Here is a 17,732-nt window from a genome sequence, read left to right on the forward strand (position 1 = left end):
CCAATGACGTAGCCAGTGAGGGCGTCCAAGGGATCCGGATCCCTCCCAAATTTTTAATTGTTTAAATTACTTTTTTAGTAAACGATTATTATTTTTTAATAACTTAGTATTACTGACATGTACTGCTGAAAGATCGTTCTCGAAACAGATACGGGAAAATACTTACTTTGGGAAAATATCAGTTGTCTTGATACCCCTTCAAAATTCTTTCCTGGCTACGTTATTGAATGAATTAATGAAAATCCCTCTATATTGAGGTGAAAATGTTGATACTTATGAAAAACATCTTATGAGAAATCAGTATTGATCATTAAGATGTTATTTCTTCCACACTGTTATGATTACACTTGTAATAAGAGAGAGCATTACTTCCGAGTTATTTTATATTTATGTTTTGTACTGGTTTTGGTGGAATAAATATGATTATTTCATAATATCATTTTATACAGTAATACACATCAAAATAGAGATAAATGATGCTGTATACACAAAGATTTGTGTATACTATGTACTAAACGGTGTATACCATTGGCGATAAATGAAGAAAAATCTTTAAAAGGTTGACTTGTCATATTTTTAAAATTTGTTAATGTTCAATTTGGGAGTGCTCTGTATAAATTCATTGCAATTATCAAAACGTTTCATACTCACTGAGGAAACTTTTTTTACTTTATAACTCAATTAATATGTTAATACAAATTTTACAAAACCAAAAAATGTTATAGTTTGTAAGTGCAACATAAAATAATGTATTTAATTATGTTGTGGGTATATGTAGGTACAGTTTAGTAAAATGTTCACTAAAAATATAATAAATTGTTCCTCAACATAAGAATTGGTTTTTTTAAATAAATTATATTGTCTTTTACTATTTAACATAGAGAATAAAGCTTAGAAATAATTAATTATCTTTAGTTTCAAAAACTAATTTCATATATGTTAATGGAAATGTTGTAATTGTTATTTACGTGTGTTGAACAGACACATGTTTTAGCCTAAATTGCAACTTATAGACCAGGTATTAACAAGTGAAGGTTGATGGGTGTACATAGGGTGCTTAGCTGACTAATTATTTACTCTGTCCACACCCTGTAGAAATAGGCAATATTCTTTATTTACAAATTCGTGGAGAATTGTAAAAGCGCATTAAACAAATAATAAAAATTGATATTTACAAAGTCAGACACCCTATATTGACTCCAATATTCAGTTTTCTACATTGTCAATACATTGTAGAGAGTTTAATCATGAAAATACAAGTAGTATGAAATCATAAATAATAAATTGCATACACTCAATAAGGTTTGTTAATCAATAATAAAGTAACAACGTTATTGTAAATGTTTAAGAACTGTCGAACCGCGTGGTAGAAGTGACGAAACTGTTCCGCTGTCAAGATGGCCGCTATCTACCTCTATTGCTGCGCTGCGACCGCAAGTCAGACTGCCTGCTTGGAGACGACGAAGTGGATTGTCCTGGTGCGTTATTTTTGTTAGGTTTGTTAGTTTAAGTCAAATATCAACTTTGTTTACGTTAGACTTAACCACAAATCCCCTGTTTTTATACTGCCAACAAGCAAGGAATGATGAGGAGATCACTGGCTTTGTTGTGTATATATATGACAGATATATTGCTCCTGGAACACATCCATTACAAGAACTAGGCAGCTGCCTCGAACAGCAGCTTCAGATGGTCCCGTTCAAAAGGGGGAATAATCACAAACAATTGTTTAAATTACTGTAATTTTACTGAACAAAAAGAGTTCAATGAATTAGGCTTATGTTACTTCGAAACTTCACTAATAATGATGAATTAATTAATAAAAAAACTTATTTTCAAACAAAACATGTTTACAGTACTTTTTATAGAACTAAAAAGCATAACATACACATTTTTTGGCAACAACAGTGAATTTCAATTTTTTAAATTGATTTTTAAGGCATACATACAATTATTTTTAAAACCGGAATTATTTGTACAATTTTTCATTGTATTAACAAATTGTTCAAATAAGCAATATCAAAAATCATGTGATACCATAAATTGTAAAAGGTAAATAAAAGTATTGAATTTTTGCAAAGTTTTAATTCGAAATAAAAATAATATAATTATATTTTGGTAAATTTCCTAGATAAATCTTAGGCGTCAAGTGGAATACAATATTTTAGTGCATATTTAGTCCATATGGTTGTCTAGATTTTAGTATGTATAGGAATATATATGTATATATGTCTTTGATTAATGGTTAGTTTTTTTCACAATTACACTCAGCAAAATAAATAAAAAGAGTATGAACCAGTATTATAGATAATAAAACTAAAAAAGTGTTTGCACATTGAACAGTTTTTAATTGTTTTTGTTTTTATCTGAGATTTATATGTAAGAGCAAATTCTTTTACATTTATGTATTTCCTACTCTATAATGAACAAAAGAAATCTAAAACTATAAAATTATCCCTTTCAAATAATTGTTGTATATCATTAAACTACTACTTTTTGGTGGAATTGACCAGCACTATTGAGCATGGCAGAGGTTGTAGCACTAAAATGGATAATGTAGTCCACTATCTGACAGGAGAAATTACTCTGTAGTATATGGTAAGGGGTTTCTTACTTGGCATGTTGATGTTAATATTTGACTCGGGAATTTTGCTATGCGTGAGGACAGGCCCGTACTCAGAGATGTTTTTGGACAATTTTACCGGAGCCTGGGCCGGTCCTTCCACACGTCTACTTGATGGGACCGTGTCGACAGACGACGCGGTGGTAGAGCCCGGCCAGGTATATCTTTTCCGGGGCCTGTCAAAGCTGAGTAAGGCCCTGCATGAGGAGGATGTCAATATATAGCACGGTGTGTCACTATACGAGACAGGCTGTTATTGTACCATAACATTCATACCCTTTGCATCTGTTGCAGCTGGGAACTGTACGGATGACCAGTTTGAATGTGCCAGTGGACAGTGCATCAATGCTGCCAACCGCTGTGACCTAAAGTACGACTGCTACGATCGGTCGGACGAGCACCATTGTTGTGAGTTTTATAATGTCTGCTTCTGCACACGAAATGTTATAATAACATTTTTATCTACTGTTATTTTAATTCCCTTTATTTATCAGATATTTTCCAATGCCTTTAATACACTCCTTTCCTAAAGAATTTTTCTCCCTCTCTGCTTTCAACAAGTTTTCAAATGATCAGTAAATTTAACCTTTTAAATAAAATGAATGTTATTTTTTTCACTTATTTCCTTGAGACACATCGGCGCCAATGGCGCAGTGTAGCGGGTACAATGGTTATCGCAAGATAACCGGATCAAGCAACGTCGAGCGTGGCTGCTGCTTGGATGGGTGACCACTGAGTGATCCAGTCCTTGCAAACAGCACGCCTGCCCGGCCATTGCTGGTTCAGTAGTAAGCCGTTGGTACCCAGGTTAAGTGTTAGAGAGGGCTTCTTAGCTCTAACTTCGCCTGGTAAAATAAGACAACTTTACTTTTTTTACATTGTGAATTTTTGTGACATGTCCAGATGGGATGCCTTGTGAGGAGGGATCACGTCGCTGCCTGTTGGGTGGCCAGTGCCTGTCAGATCAGCTGTGGTGTGACTATTTCCTCGACTGTCTCGATGGTTCTGATGAAGCAAACTGCAGTAAGTTTTTATGTGTAGCTTATATTTGACTAATGTCATAAATTAGTTTCTGCTTTACAAAATATATCATTTTAAAGATAGTTTATAATGGTATAATTAACTTGTATTTCTTCAAAAATCGTAATATTGACTCTTAGTATGTATGTGTCGCTAACAGTATTCGCTGATGGTGCATACAGAATTACAAATCCACAACTCATTTCATTGTTGAGATGTCCTGTAGGCAAATATAAGACACTCATGCAGGAAAGAAATTTACACAAAAATTGCTCTCAGCCAGATTCTATAGTTGGTCATGTGATGTCATAGACCTCATTTTTGCCTATGTAGAAATAAAGATTCTTGCAAAAAATGTCTACATATGAAATCACTCTTGAGATATCTTGCTACATGATACATCCACATTTTTATTGATTAAGTTAGGTTTCATAGCAGTCTTCAAATATTAAGAGTTTCGGTGAGCTATTGTGGGATCTACAACACAAGATTCCGCTGAAATCAAATCTTGTCACCGACTTTTAACATTGACTTTCCACTCTATTATTTTCGTATTTACACAATGAATGAAAAGGTCACTGTTAATATCTTATATAATTATACAAATATTCACTAACGCTCAGCCAAATCCAATGCAGTGACATGCACCATCATTGAATTCAGTGTTGCCTCTATAGAAATTAAGCTTTCTGGGAAATCTCGTCACTAGGTCAGTTCTTTATCGAGATATTCTGGGGACAAACAGACAAGAATGACATTTTTCAGCCTCCAAGTGATATACTTCACTAACGCTCAGCCAATTATCAGCGTAAAAAAAGATCACAACCCAAACAGCTTATATGAGTGTGACAAATAAATGTTTGACATTGTGTGACGTCCACCGTTTGGAAATAGTTTGCATTATTTATTCATTCTTGTGTAGCCAGTGCTGCGTGCAGAGAGGGAGACTTTGCCTGCGACAATGGCCAGTGTGTGAGAGGCGACCTGCAGTGTTACAGTGATGGCAGTTCCAGGGCGGGCTGTGCCGACAACTCACACCTGACACACTGCAGTGAGTACCACCACAGTCACACACACATATCGTTCACTAATCAGCTCCAAATGTTGTATCAACAGCTTATTCTGTAGCTAGAGATGTATCATAGTTTAATAAACTCCTGGACAAAATTAACGCAGCACTAAATAATTTTCTTTTATTACTTATAAAAATACCTTATTTGTCTCATATTGTTACTCAGGATTCTTAGCTTGATAAAGGAGATATTGTGGCCAGTTGTTATCCTTATCTAATGTAATTATCTTATCTTAATGATTACAGAATTCCAATAGTGTGTTATATGGACATGTACAACCTTGCTCTTTTCCATAATGTGACTCACTGAAAATGTTTATCAGAGTAATGACATTTCTCCTCTCAGTCTGCGCCTGAGTTTACTTTGTGGTGGAAGTGCAACAGCAGTATGCCTCGATTCTTGACACCTTAGAATAAGGTTTTTTTGTACAGCAGGGGCGTTCGTATAGAGAAGTTGCTGCTTTGCTTGGCATACACAACACAACTGTTATGAGAGTGGTTCAGCGGTTTCAAGAAACCAGGAGCGACAATAGGAGGCGAGGTCAGGGCCGTCCTCGGGCTACAAGCGAAGCTGACGACCGTTTTGTAAGGCTAAACGCATTAAGAAATCGTATTTCAACAAGTACAGAGCTGCAAGCAATGTTAAGAACAACTCGAAATGTCCAAGTTACAAGTAGAACTATACGCCGACGTCTCCATGAAGGCACATTGAGCAGCAGAAGACCTGCCAGAGGCCCACTTCTCACCAGAAGGCATCGAGTAATGAGATTACGGTTTGCTCAAAATCATGTCAATTGGACTGTGGAGGATTGGAAGGCAGTCCTCTTCACTGATGAAACAAGAGTCAGTCTGAGGTCTCCGGATGGACGAGAGCGTGTATGGAGAAGGCGTGGAGAACGTTTCGCTCAGGCCTGTTTCTCACCTCAGGTACCTTTTGGGGGTGGTTCTGTTATGTTTTGGGGAGGAATTAATTATGAGGCGTGTACAGAGTTAGTAACAATAGCTAGACCAGATTTAAATGCTCCTAGGTATGTAGATACTATACTACAAGAACATGTTTACCTTTTGCACCTTTCGTTGGCCCTCAGTTTGTGCTAATGCACGATAACGCCAGACCACACAGTGCCGCAGCAGTGACAGACTACTTAAGAGAGGTTGGTATCACTACCCTGGAGTGGCCACCAAGAAGCCCTGATTTAAACCCAATAGAGCATGTGTGGGACACTTACAAAAACAAACACGTGCTAGAAATCCACCTCCAGCAAACCTTGCAGAGCTGGAACGTGCTGTAAAAGAGGAGTGGCAGGGAATACCTATTGAAGATATCCAGCACCTCATTGAAGGTATGCCTAAGAGGCTCCTGGCAGTGATTCAGGCAAGAGGGGGTAATACCCGTTACTAAATAAGGGGAAATTAACTTTCAACTAAAGTGGAATAATTATAATGTGTTAAATTACGTAAGTAGTTAAATGGATAAATTAATTCATATTAAATTATAATTTTTTATTCATTAAATCTTGACATAACTAACCATACACAGATTTTATTGAGTTTTCCTTGTCTTTTTCTCTTAAATATATTTTTTACAGCATAGTTAGAGATTAATTAATAACTTAGAAAATGAATTTAATAAGTGCTGCAATAATTTTGTCCAGGAGTGTATGTTCACTGCGGTGGACACACGTTCTACTGATCCGGCTGTCCTAACGTCGGTACGTGACTAGAGTATCAGTGAAGGTGTCGATATGGACTATTGAACCTGGTATAATGATACCATAAACCATTAAATCTATGATAGACTTCCACCTTATCAGATGAAATTGGTTAAAACTGGTTTTGAATCATTATTCCAAGTACAATAATCCATGTAAATCTGTAACTGTTTTCCACCTTTACTATCTGTATCTGTAAACACACACATTATCAGTTAGTTTCCACTTGTATTAATGATTGTGGTATAATGATACAAAGAAACTATACCACAGATACAATTTTCTTTAGAGTTAGGTTTAGGTTATGTTACATTGGTTTCAATGATTTCAGTTGTTTTCTTTTTAATAATTTTATTAACAACATACTGTTGGTATCTATTTTTTACAGCAGATATTTTATTATTCTAATTTCTTTATCATTACTTTTCGTACTAATGTACTAATTACAAAGATAATCCTACATTGTGGATTTAATAACATAATACTTTTTCGAGATAATGTATTCTTTAATTATTTGTGATTACAGTTTTAATTACTTGCTTGTGGCAGTTATTCGCTTGTAGTTTATATTGGACTAATTTTATTGCTGTAGTTTTTTTAGTTCTCCATGATTGGTTTATCAAACTTTTGTAGTTTACCAAAAATACTAATTATATTGTTATTTCTACAGCTTTAAATTGCATTGTTTTATTTAGAAAGGCGATTAAGTATTGAGCGTAGAGGTAGATGAATTGGGTGAATTTCTACCTTTGTAACCCTTTGTAACAGAGAACTGGAGCTGCAGTGAGGGCCAACACAAGTGTCGCAGTGGACCCTGCATCCACCCGTCCTTGCTGTGTGACAACAACATAGACTGTCCTGACAGCTGGGATGATGAAGACTACTGTCGTGAGTCCTTTCTCATACACAGTATAGGGGAAAATGTTGTGATGGGGTATTTTATCCTCCCATAGCTATAAATACCTATTATAGTTTAGATTGGCAAATTTGCTAATTCTTTGGGCTCTGCTCAATCACGTCGAAGACCTCAGGAAAAGCTATTTCAATTCACTCATGATGACATTCGAGATCAGTGATGTAAGTACAGGGGAATGAGGGGGATAGAACCCTTAGGCCCAAAAATTAAAAAAAATTGTTTACTATTAATCTATTTTCTCTGAAATGTAGCAGTTAAATGTTATACTCTGAATTAGGCTTACCTAATTAATACAAATTTAAATGTATTCAGATGTATTCCTTGTTACCTGATGTGGTGTACCTTTTAATCAGATACATCCACCTCCATATCCCCCCCCCCCAAAACAGTCCTAGTTACGCCACTGCTTGAGATCACTGGACAGTCTGTACATTTAATTTCCATTAGTGAATTTCCATTTAATTACCTATGCATTAAGTTTGGCTTAGAACACAGCACAGCTGAAACAATACTTTTATTTAAAACCCTTAGTAAATATTTTTACTCCATTTTATCTTTACTAAATCAGAGAAAAAATTGCATTGTTTTTGGTTGTTTTTATTAATTAATATTGTATGATACATTAGAAAAAAAACCAGTAAAGACTTTTAACACCTGTAGTGCTGGCATGAACAAATGAGGTTCTCTTTGTTTAAAAGCTGCAAATGTTCTCATCTGCGTACGTTGCATGGTACGTTGTTGAGCCGCTCTGCTGTGGGTTCAGTGGCATTGACAGTTGGTGTTTCTTATGATCACACTTGTGGTAACTGAGTGCAAGCGGAGTAAATGGAATATGGAAAGCTGATAGAAATAGGATTTAGGACATTTTGCATCATTATAATATGTTACATAATGTATAACACCATGTTTCGAGGAATTAAATTATCCTCTTCCTCAAGTGTCAAATGACCTATAATGATGGCAAATGTCCGAAATCTTATTATCCTTTCAAACCATCCATTGTCAATAGCAAATTTTAAACAAAGGAAGGATACAATAATTATTAATCAATTATTTGTAACAAGAGATCAAATGTCCATTTTAATGTAAATCTTTTAGACCCACTATGTAATTTTAGTTATATTACATGCCAGATCAATTTAGTTATATTTGTGTTTAGAGGTTAAGTGGCAGAGAAATTTAGCTTCACCTCTATAATAAAGATGTATTTTATTTCATTTCATGTAGTTCGAAAACTGCCAATTTGCAAATTTGCATACATTGTATCTTGTGCGAAACTCACCAGTGGGAAGGAATGATTCAGTTTGAATGCTGAATTTAGCTCCAGCACTAAGAGGAAGGTGGGCCGGAGCTAAACTCCACATTCACCAAGCATGTCAAGTTGGCTTTTATTAATGGCTTTTTAATTTTGACCGAATACTTCGAAACTCAACTGTATCACTCCCTACAGTACGAGCAACAGTATAGTACAATTTTTGTGCAGAAAATCCATATTAGTCAAATTGTGGTTGGTAGTTTTTATATGTAACTGGTACAAAGACAAGCCTAATGATCATTCAATATCCATTTTATAATGGTTGGCGGACTATAATTTTTTGGTGAATACAAATAAAACTGTGTTCGTTGACTTTCTGTTGAGGAATTCCGATGGAAATGCTTGCAGATTACTTGTAGGCGAGGACGAAAGAGATTTAAGCCATTGCACTAATTTCCTTGGACTTATGATTGATTCTCACTTTGGTTTCTCAAGACATATCGATAAGGTATCTGGTAAGTTAAACAGCGGTATCTTTGTTATTAGGAGGCTTGCACAGTTTGCTGGCAAGAATCCTCCTCACAGCATATTTTGCTATATATATATATAAATCTGTATTTATCCTATGCAGTTGTGATTTGGGGTTCTGAAACCACAAAAACAAAACAAATTTTCCCCTTGCAAAAAATCAATTAGGGTTATTTTTGTAATGAAAAATCTGATTCCTGTAGAGGAGGTTTTTCTAACTATAATGTTCTGACATTTTTTGGTACCTACATTCTTAACGCCCTAACTCTTTATATGAAACGTAAGAACATATTTCAAGAAACTAACAGACTACCTACTAATACTAACAGATACAATCTTCTAAAATCCAGTCCTTTACTTATACCAAAGCACAACACTACATTTTTTGAAAGACATACTTATTACTCTGCAATTAAATTATTTAATGCCCTTCTTAGCCTTTCAGTGCTCCAGACTCCTGTCTCAGTGTGAGTGCAAAGACATCCACATCAACTGTACAGACAGGGGACTCACCGCCGTGCCTTCCGACGTCGAATCTGAGATTACCTGGTTGTAAGTAGGACCCACATATCTTCTGTTAAAACTATTTGTTTCATGCTCACAATAATTTGTTTCATGTTACTAAAAATTACATTTATTTTTGTAAATAAACAGAAATTATTAGTTTGTAATATTTTTGTCTGATGAAACTGGAAACTGTTTTCCAGCTATCTGGGCAGCAACATGCTTAATGAAACGCTCAACAACTCTTCCTTTCTGCAGCTGGCACGACTCCTATATTTGTGAGTAAATGTTTGCTGCTTTGAAATGAACTGTTACACAGTCATTAATGTGCTATAAACAAACATTGGTCTTTGACATTATGTTTTACTGTACTTCTCCAATATCAGTTTCACAACTGCCTATTTGTCACTGTTTTGAACTTTACATTATTTGTGCATTTCGATCTCAAACTACCAATCTAAGAATTCTCACCCCACAATTTCTGTGAGTACGTCACCGATCCTTTTGGTCTCTAGACCTTTGGATTTCTCAGTCTCTGATTCCTTAGCTCACCTGCTCTCACAGTACTCTTTTCAACTTTCCAGGTCTTAAAATTTAAGAGTCTCCTACACCCTTAAACTTTGCCCTTCCATCTTCCTTTTGGATTTACGAAGTTCTGGATTATAAGGTCCTTAGTTCTTTTGACATCTTCATGGTCTGTTGAATCTTTTGCACTCTTATGTTCTGAACTCAGTGGCTTCTTGCGTACTTCATTTTCACAGTTCTTATTCTTCTTAGTTCCTGAATAATAAATCCTGAGAATCAATTTTGTAATAAAATATTTAATAATAAATTGATATTCTGTCAGCTTAAAATATTTCTATTTTTTATTTATTTTCTGTATTTTTAAATTGCCATAAATGTAAAATTTTCAAATTAAAGCATTTTAAGAGTTCACAATAATTCCATTTCTATGCATCATTATCAACCTGTGACAGTTAACGTTTGAAATGTACAATGTTATGTGTAGACAGTAACGATTCTTCCACAGGTGAACTGCAGTAAGGAATTCTAGACGAACAAATTAGAGATTATGATTTGCGATATAGTCATTTGTCTATAGTTAATTTTCCCTCGAATGGTTTCCCTCAAATTTTAATTTTGATATGTTCATGGTGTGTGCAGAGATCTGAGCAACAACAGCATTTCAAGCCTGATTGGCGGCATGTTTGTTTCTCTGTGGCGTCTGACTGTGTTGGACCTACACAGCAATCAGCTGACCAGGCTTGCCAACAGCTCTTTCAATGGTCTCGCCAGTCTCAATGGCCTGTGAGTAGTGGTGTCGCTTGAACTGCTTATTTCCATAGAGAAAGAAGAAGCAATGAAATATCCTAAATAATTAGCACTCTGTCCAACATCAGTTATATTCAATTTCAGAAGCTCCTTCGATATTACAATTTTTAACTCAAGTTTGGTATATAAACATATGTTTGGAACGTTAACAACAATTATAATAAAATGAGCACTTCATGAAATTGATTCTCTAAGAGTTTTAATGGTTATTCTGAAATAAATTGCCTTATCGTGCCTTTGGGCTTACATTTTCATCAAAAATATTGTTGCCAAACTAAATTATCATTTATAATTAATTGAATGAGCTATTCCAAAACAAACTACGGCATTGTCAAACTTTAAATTTATTTTGTTAATTTAATATGTGTGCCACAGAATTATCAGAAACATAAAATGTTCAATTTAATCAAAATTATTTGTTACTATACAAAAATGTCCATGCAAGTATAGAGTGATACAGTAATTGAATTCAAAATTGGTAAATCAACATAAAGGAACATGTGGATATATTTTATTGCTAAAGTGTAAATTACATGTGTATTTATTTATTAAATTAACTGTACCTATTTTTCAACGACTTTTCAATTCACAGTTTTAGGATTTTATTTGTCTCCAGATTGGGGGATGTTGGGTTAGAGACTTCCCCTCATGTTTATGATACTTTATATCATTGTTATGAAACCAAAAACATATATGTACTAAATTAGGTCTTCTGAAAATATTTTAGTTCATAAAACTTTAGTTTTAGACAAGCCAGTCGTTGAAAACATCAATTTTGATGATGTAGAATGCGGTAAAGTTCTCAGCTCATTTATGTCATTTATTTACATTTTATAGACAGCAGGCTGAATAAAACCAAAAAACCATGCTAAAGTCGAAACATATAATAGGACTTTTTCTAGGAAGATCATAACCTATTTGAAATAGTTCCAAATTATGTCACTAGATCATATAATCAGCATGTATATGTAACATTTACATGAAACCACGGCAGCACTCTTAGTTCATAGGCTAAGAAAGTTATTTTTTATTAAGTATTGATCAGTGGAAATAAGTATAAAAGATTTGTTTAGGGTAAGAATAATTTAACTTTGATTTTATATAAAGAGTCAAAACGTTTTTCATAATCGTCTAAAATCTATCAAACTATATGGACATATCCCACAGTCCAGTTAGTGATATCAAGAATCATTAATGAAATTAAATTGGTTTCAGAAACCTGTAATACATTTTAAGCTTAAGCACAGTTATAGGTGTAGTTCTAACATATAACAGGTTTGTGTTATTTTAAAATACTATTTGTGTTATTTTAAACAGTTATTGAGTGTTGTTTGATTCTTTTAATGAACTTTAATGTATTTCTTATTTTTATAGACATCTTCAAGGAAATAAGATCGAAACCATCGAGCCATATGCCTTCTACGGGTTGACATCCCTTAAGACATTGTAAGTTGAGTTTTAGTAACTTTGCTGTTTTCTTTTATTGATGTACAAAAATTAAGAATGCATAAAATGCTATTCAAGAATGATGTACATTAGCAAGAAACATGTATTGCGTGTAATTTGCCTGTAGTTGGCTTGATTTTTTTCTGCATGTTTAAACACTGTACTAGAATAAGGTGGACTGGAGCTAAACTCAACATTCACATTAAATCAACCCTTCCCACCATAGTTGCGTTATGTGTACCAAACTCGGTTGCTCCGCCATGTATTGTACCTGATGAGACAATGAGAATCTTCACCTAGATTACACTACATTTTGTAGTCTAGGTGTCTCTGATGTTGAGATGATGTAGAGAGTTTGTTTGGAGCTTCTTCGTCGCCAATTTTATTTTTATCTCTCCAGACAAACATGACTCCAGATTCCAGGAGTTAAGTCTGTGACAGGGGCAGGTTCTGGACACTCCACTGAGAAGAAGGTGAACTGGATTTAAACTCAACTTTCATATTGAATGAACCCTTCCAACCATAGCTATTTTATCTTTCAACGAGCACTCTTTTCCTTGAGTGAATCAAATTAAAATTTCTCTCATGCCCATTGGTTGAAGGTTTGAATGGGGTAATGAACCACGGGAATACACCATACCCAGAGTCACCCAGTAAACCTCCAGATCCATCAAATCGAGATGTAATTCGACTAATTTCGCTCCTAGGCGTAATCCTTGTATCGTGAACGCTTGTTCTCACACTTGTAAACTTTTCATTACCATCACATGTGGTCTTTACGTAACGCTGGTAAAGCCCTTCTCTTTACATATTCGTCACCGTTGACTTTAGGTTTCATAATTTCCACATAGGCCTATGTACATTCCAATGCCCCTAACACAGTAAGCATAAGAAAACGTCGTTGACAAAGAACTTTTGGCTTACTTCCTGCACCGTTGATGGAAAATGGATCCAGTTATGAGATTATAATTGTAAATTATTTTATTCATTACATATTTCACAGTCCCTGGACACCAACATCTTCAGCAATAGCTGACAGGAATCTATAACAAATCTCATGAGATTTTCATTTGCTTCTTCAGTGAAAGAGCACCACTTCGTGTATCTGGTTGATTTAGGAACTCTGCAGCTAAAACTTCAACACTTTCACTGTCAAACCTTAACAACTCTTTGTAGAGTGACTTTATTCTGGACAGATCATGTGGTATGTGTCTCCAACATATATAGCCATCAACACCAAAGAAATTGGCAATATATCACTCGAACACAAAATCAATAATTATTATATCAAATCAAATATAAAGGTATGATCTAAACATCATAATTCGCTTCATTTCTCTAGGTGATGTTGGGGTTAGGGAAAGGAGATTCTCACATTTTGGCCCCACATTACTCAAGTGTATCTTTGGTGAATTATGAAGCTTAGGGGGATACTTTAAAATTTAGGCTAAATAATCATAATAGGGACATTTGTATGTGTAGTATTTAGTGCAGCACTTTAGTTTATGATTTTATTCCTACTTTTTAGGTATTTTTATGTATTGTGATGAATTGTTCTGTAAGGCAGTATATTATATCAAGAAATAAAGGCAATTTCATTTTATTTGCTGACAATATAGCTGTTATTCTCAAAAATAAAACATCCCAAGAATTTTAAAACGCAGACATGTGTATTTTTTTAAGCAGACCTTTTCTTTATCTTTTACATTTTTTAGGTGATGTAACATAATTTCATGTTTTATAGCTTGTGGTATCAATATATTTTTATAGGTAACAGAATAATATGTTCAAAGATTAAAAGAATAACGTTCAAGAAATTCTTGTATAACTTTCTTAATATCTAAAAAATAACGTCTTTATTTGAAGCGATTTTCAACATTACATTGTTGTTTTTCAAAATAACTCAAGTCATACATTTTCAATCAAGGCACATACAAATCTATCTATCATCATCAGATAAATACAAATTTAAACTAATCAAACCTATAATACATTACATTAAACAGCTATTTAGGGGTGAAACACTCCTCCTCCAAGCCAGTCTGAGATTGTTTTTAAACGAGGAATATCCATAAGCCTTTAGACTGTGAGAGGACGCTGTTGTACATCTGGGGCCAAAGTATCTAAATCCATTCTCCCCATCTCCAGCCTGACCCTGGGCACCTCCAGCATGGCGTCCTGCCGAGTGTGACAGTCCCTAATCTCAGCCCGGGTCTGTAGCATCCCCCTGAGGTAAGAGGGTTTTCCCGTCAGCAACACCTTATGAACAAGGCAAGCCACCTGAAGTTTGAAAATGACTTTATCGGAAGGATCCTTGCTGTACGGCGATACTGGCTAACGTGATCAAATTTTTTCTTAGGCCGTACACAAATCTTACAGCAGAGTTCTGTAACCTATCAAATCAGGACCGTACCCTCAAGGGTCAATCTTCCCCAAATACAGGAAGAGCATAAACAATAACTGGGAAAACCACAGCTTTGACAATCTTAAGTTTCACTTCCTCCTGGAGTAAACCCCTTTCAAGATTCAAGATTCAAACATTCTTTATTCATATTATGTACAAAGGTACAATAAATAGCGTCAAATTACAAATGGTCAAGACTTAATACTAGATAGGACTTTAATATAGATTTTATTTATATTAAAATATATTATGTTATACCAAACATTAGAATGGCCCCTCCTAGATTCCTTACAACAGTTAGGTCAGAATTGCTTAATTCTAGCTGAGAAAAATATTCATCTAGCGAATAAAGAGATAAATTTATTAAATAATCTTTCGCTTTAGATTTGAATTTAGATAAATTATTTTCCAGTAAAATATGCCTTGGTAGCATATACAAAAAACTTTGTTCCCATATATTTAGTTTTTTTCTTAAAAAAATCTAAATGATGTGTTTTCAACCTGTCTATTTAATCGAGTGTTGTGAATATGATTATTTACAGATAAAATCGGGTCAAAGTTCTGTTTTACGTAAGTCATAGTTTCTAAAATATAGAGCCCATATACAGTTAATATTTTTAGATTAGCAAAAAGATGTTTTAACTGAGTCTTCTCTTTTTAATTTGCACATAATTCTTAATGATTTCTTTTGTTTTATTAAAATTCTATCTAAATTTCCCTTTTTTGTTGCTCCATATATGCTTATCCCATAAGCAAGATGTGAGGTGAACTAAAGAAAAATATATTATTTTTAATGTTTTCCAAGCTACAGTACTTTGCCAATTGTCTCAGAGCAAATAAGCCTGTTGACATTTTGCCTACCACATGATCAGTGTACTTATCCCAACTTAGGTTTTCGTCAATTAAAAGCCCTAAAAATTTTGTTACTTCAACTTGTTCTATTATTTCGTTATTTATAGCTACTTGTGGGTTTATTTTATTCCTTGTTTGTTTTGTACAAAATGATATAAAATTAGATTTACTTGAGTTTAGTAGGAGATTTTTATGATCCAAAAATTCTTTCTTTGACAATTGACAAAGTAATAAATGATGAAACTTCAACATTTTCTTTAGTGTCTCCTGATATTGTTATATTCGAATCGTCAGCAAACAAACAAATAGTACTACCAACAGGGATCGCTCCAGGTAAAACCCTTCAAGTAGCAAAGAAACAAGAGAGGTCCCAGGACAGACCCCTGCGGCACACCATGTTTAATTATTCGTCTCTGGGAATTGAAACGTGCGGATGTAATTGTATTTTTCTGAAAATTCTGATATTGAATGTTCAATCTCAACATACTGCTGTCTATTTTTGAGATAAGATTCAAACCATTCCAATTGTTTTCCAGTAATCCCTAGTTTTTCTAATGACTTTAAAAGTTTTTTATGAGACACACTGTCAAAGGCTCTAGTCATATCTAAAAATACACCTAAAACTTTTTCCCCCTTTATCAACTGATTCGATTATTGTTTGGATGAACTCAATTCCTGCAGTAATTGTTGATCGACCTGACTGAAAACCGTGTTGTTCTTTATCTAGGAGTTGGTGTTCTACTAAATAATCTACTAACTGAAAGTGAACAACTCTTTCAAGTATTTTTGAAAAGATGGGTAGCAATGACACAGGACGATAGCATGGACACATCATTAGGATTTCCTTTTTTAAAAATGGGAAACTACTCTAGCAATTTTTAATGATTCAGGGAATATTCCAGAGATAATAGAAGAGTTTATCACATGCAATAAGGGTTTCAATATAACAGGGAGGACTTTTTTTACAATATCAATGGAAATATCATCATTGCCAGCAGAAAAATTTATTTTCAAAGGAGTTAACTATTTTTTTAAGATTTTCTTCTGTTATGGTTTTAAAACTTAAACCTAGATTGGGTTGAAAAATTGTCTTCTAACAGTAAGTTACTATTACCCTGAGGAATCTTTGGTAAAAACAGATTTTTCAACTACTGATACAAAGAAATCATTGAATAAATTTGCTATCTGAAATAGGGTTCTTTACTAAAAATTCCATCTTGTTCAATGTTAATATTATGCTTTGCAGTTGATTCTTTATTTATCTCAGTTTTAATCAGATTCCAAGTCATTTTAGATTTGTTTTTAGAATTACTTAATTTATTATAAAAAAAATGTTTCTTATTCCTATTTATACAGTTTTTTAATTCTTGTTTGGAATGTTTGATTAAAAGTTTAGAATGTTTCATCCTTATTTTTTTCTAAATTCTTTTTCAAGTTGATGGATTTCGTTTTTCTTACATTTTATTTCGTCAGTGATCCATTGATCAATTTTTTTATCTTTGATATCTACCATAAGTTTTTGGGAAACTATTACTAAAATGGTACATAAAAATATTTAAAAAGGTTTCATACTTAGTGTTAATTGTTGACTGATATACCTCCATAAAGGATTCCTGAGATAAACATTTACTAAAGGTAACAATATTATTTGGATTAAAAATTCCTGCAATATTTTTTTGAAATTTTCTTTTTTATATTTAAGTTAAAAATCTCAAGTAATTGAGCATCATGGTCTGAGATGTGTGTTATGAGTCCTGTTACTTGCTGTTCATAATCTTTAATATTACTAATTATATTATCTATAGCTGTCTCTGATTGTAATGTTACTCTTGTCGGAAAGTCAACTTTATATTCTAAATTGTGTGATTTAAGTAACACTCACAAAAGTCTTTGTAATAATTATCTCAATTTAAAACATTAATGTTCAGGTCCCAGTTAATATTACATTTTTGTATTCGTTAGTTAAAATAGAACATTAAAACTTCAAAATTTGACATAAAATTGTGGAAAAACAATTGGTATTGGGGATCTGTAGATACAGCATAATACACAGTTTAAAATTTTCTAG

At 33.8% G+C, this 17,732-nt stretch overlaps 1 protein-coding gene across 1 annotated transcript in view; it reads left to right on the top strand.

Annotated features, from left to right (window-relative positions):
- Positions 1 to 17,732, top strand: part of LOC124367372 (G-protein coupled receptor GRL101-like) — an 81,932-nt gene that overhangs the window by 38,219 nt on the left and 25,981 nt on the right. The window contains exons 9-17 of the mRNA XM_046824135.1: positions 1,350 to 1,478; positions 2,918 to 3,031; positions 3,527 to 3,646; positions 4,566 to 4,694; positions 7,196 to 7,315; positions 9,564 to 9,678; positions 9,834 to 9,908; positions 10,795 to 10,938; positions 12,337 to 12,408. Of these exons, the coding sequence (XP_046680091.1) occupies positions 1,350 to 1,478; positions 2,918 to 3,031; positions 3,527 to 3,646; positions 4,566 to 4,694; positions 7,196 to 7,315; positions 9,564 to 9,678; positions 9,834 to 9,908; positions 10,795 to 10,938; positions 12,337 to 12,408 (1,018 nt within the window). The remainder of the gene's footprint in view (positions 1 to 1,349; positions 1,479 to 2,917; positions 3,032 to 3,526; positions 3,647 to 4,565; positions 4,695 to 7,195; positions 7,316 to 9,563; positions 9,679 to 9,833; positions 9,909 to 10,794; positions 10,939 to 12,336; positions 12,409 to 17,732) is intronic.

Source organism: Homalodisca vitripennis, chromosome 8 (assembly GCF_021130785.1).
Source record: "Homalodisca vitripennis isolate AUS2020 chromosome 8, UT_GWSS_2.1, whole genome shotgun sequence".
In the NCBI taxonomy this organism is placed as follows: domain Eukaryota; kingdom Metazoa; phylum Arthropoda; class Insecta; order Hemiptera; family Cicadellidae; genus Homalodisca; species Homalodisca vitripennis.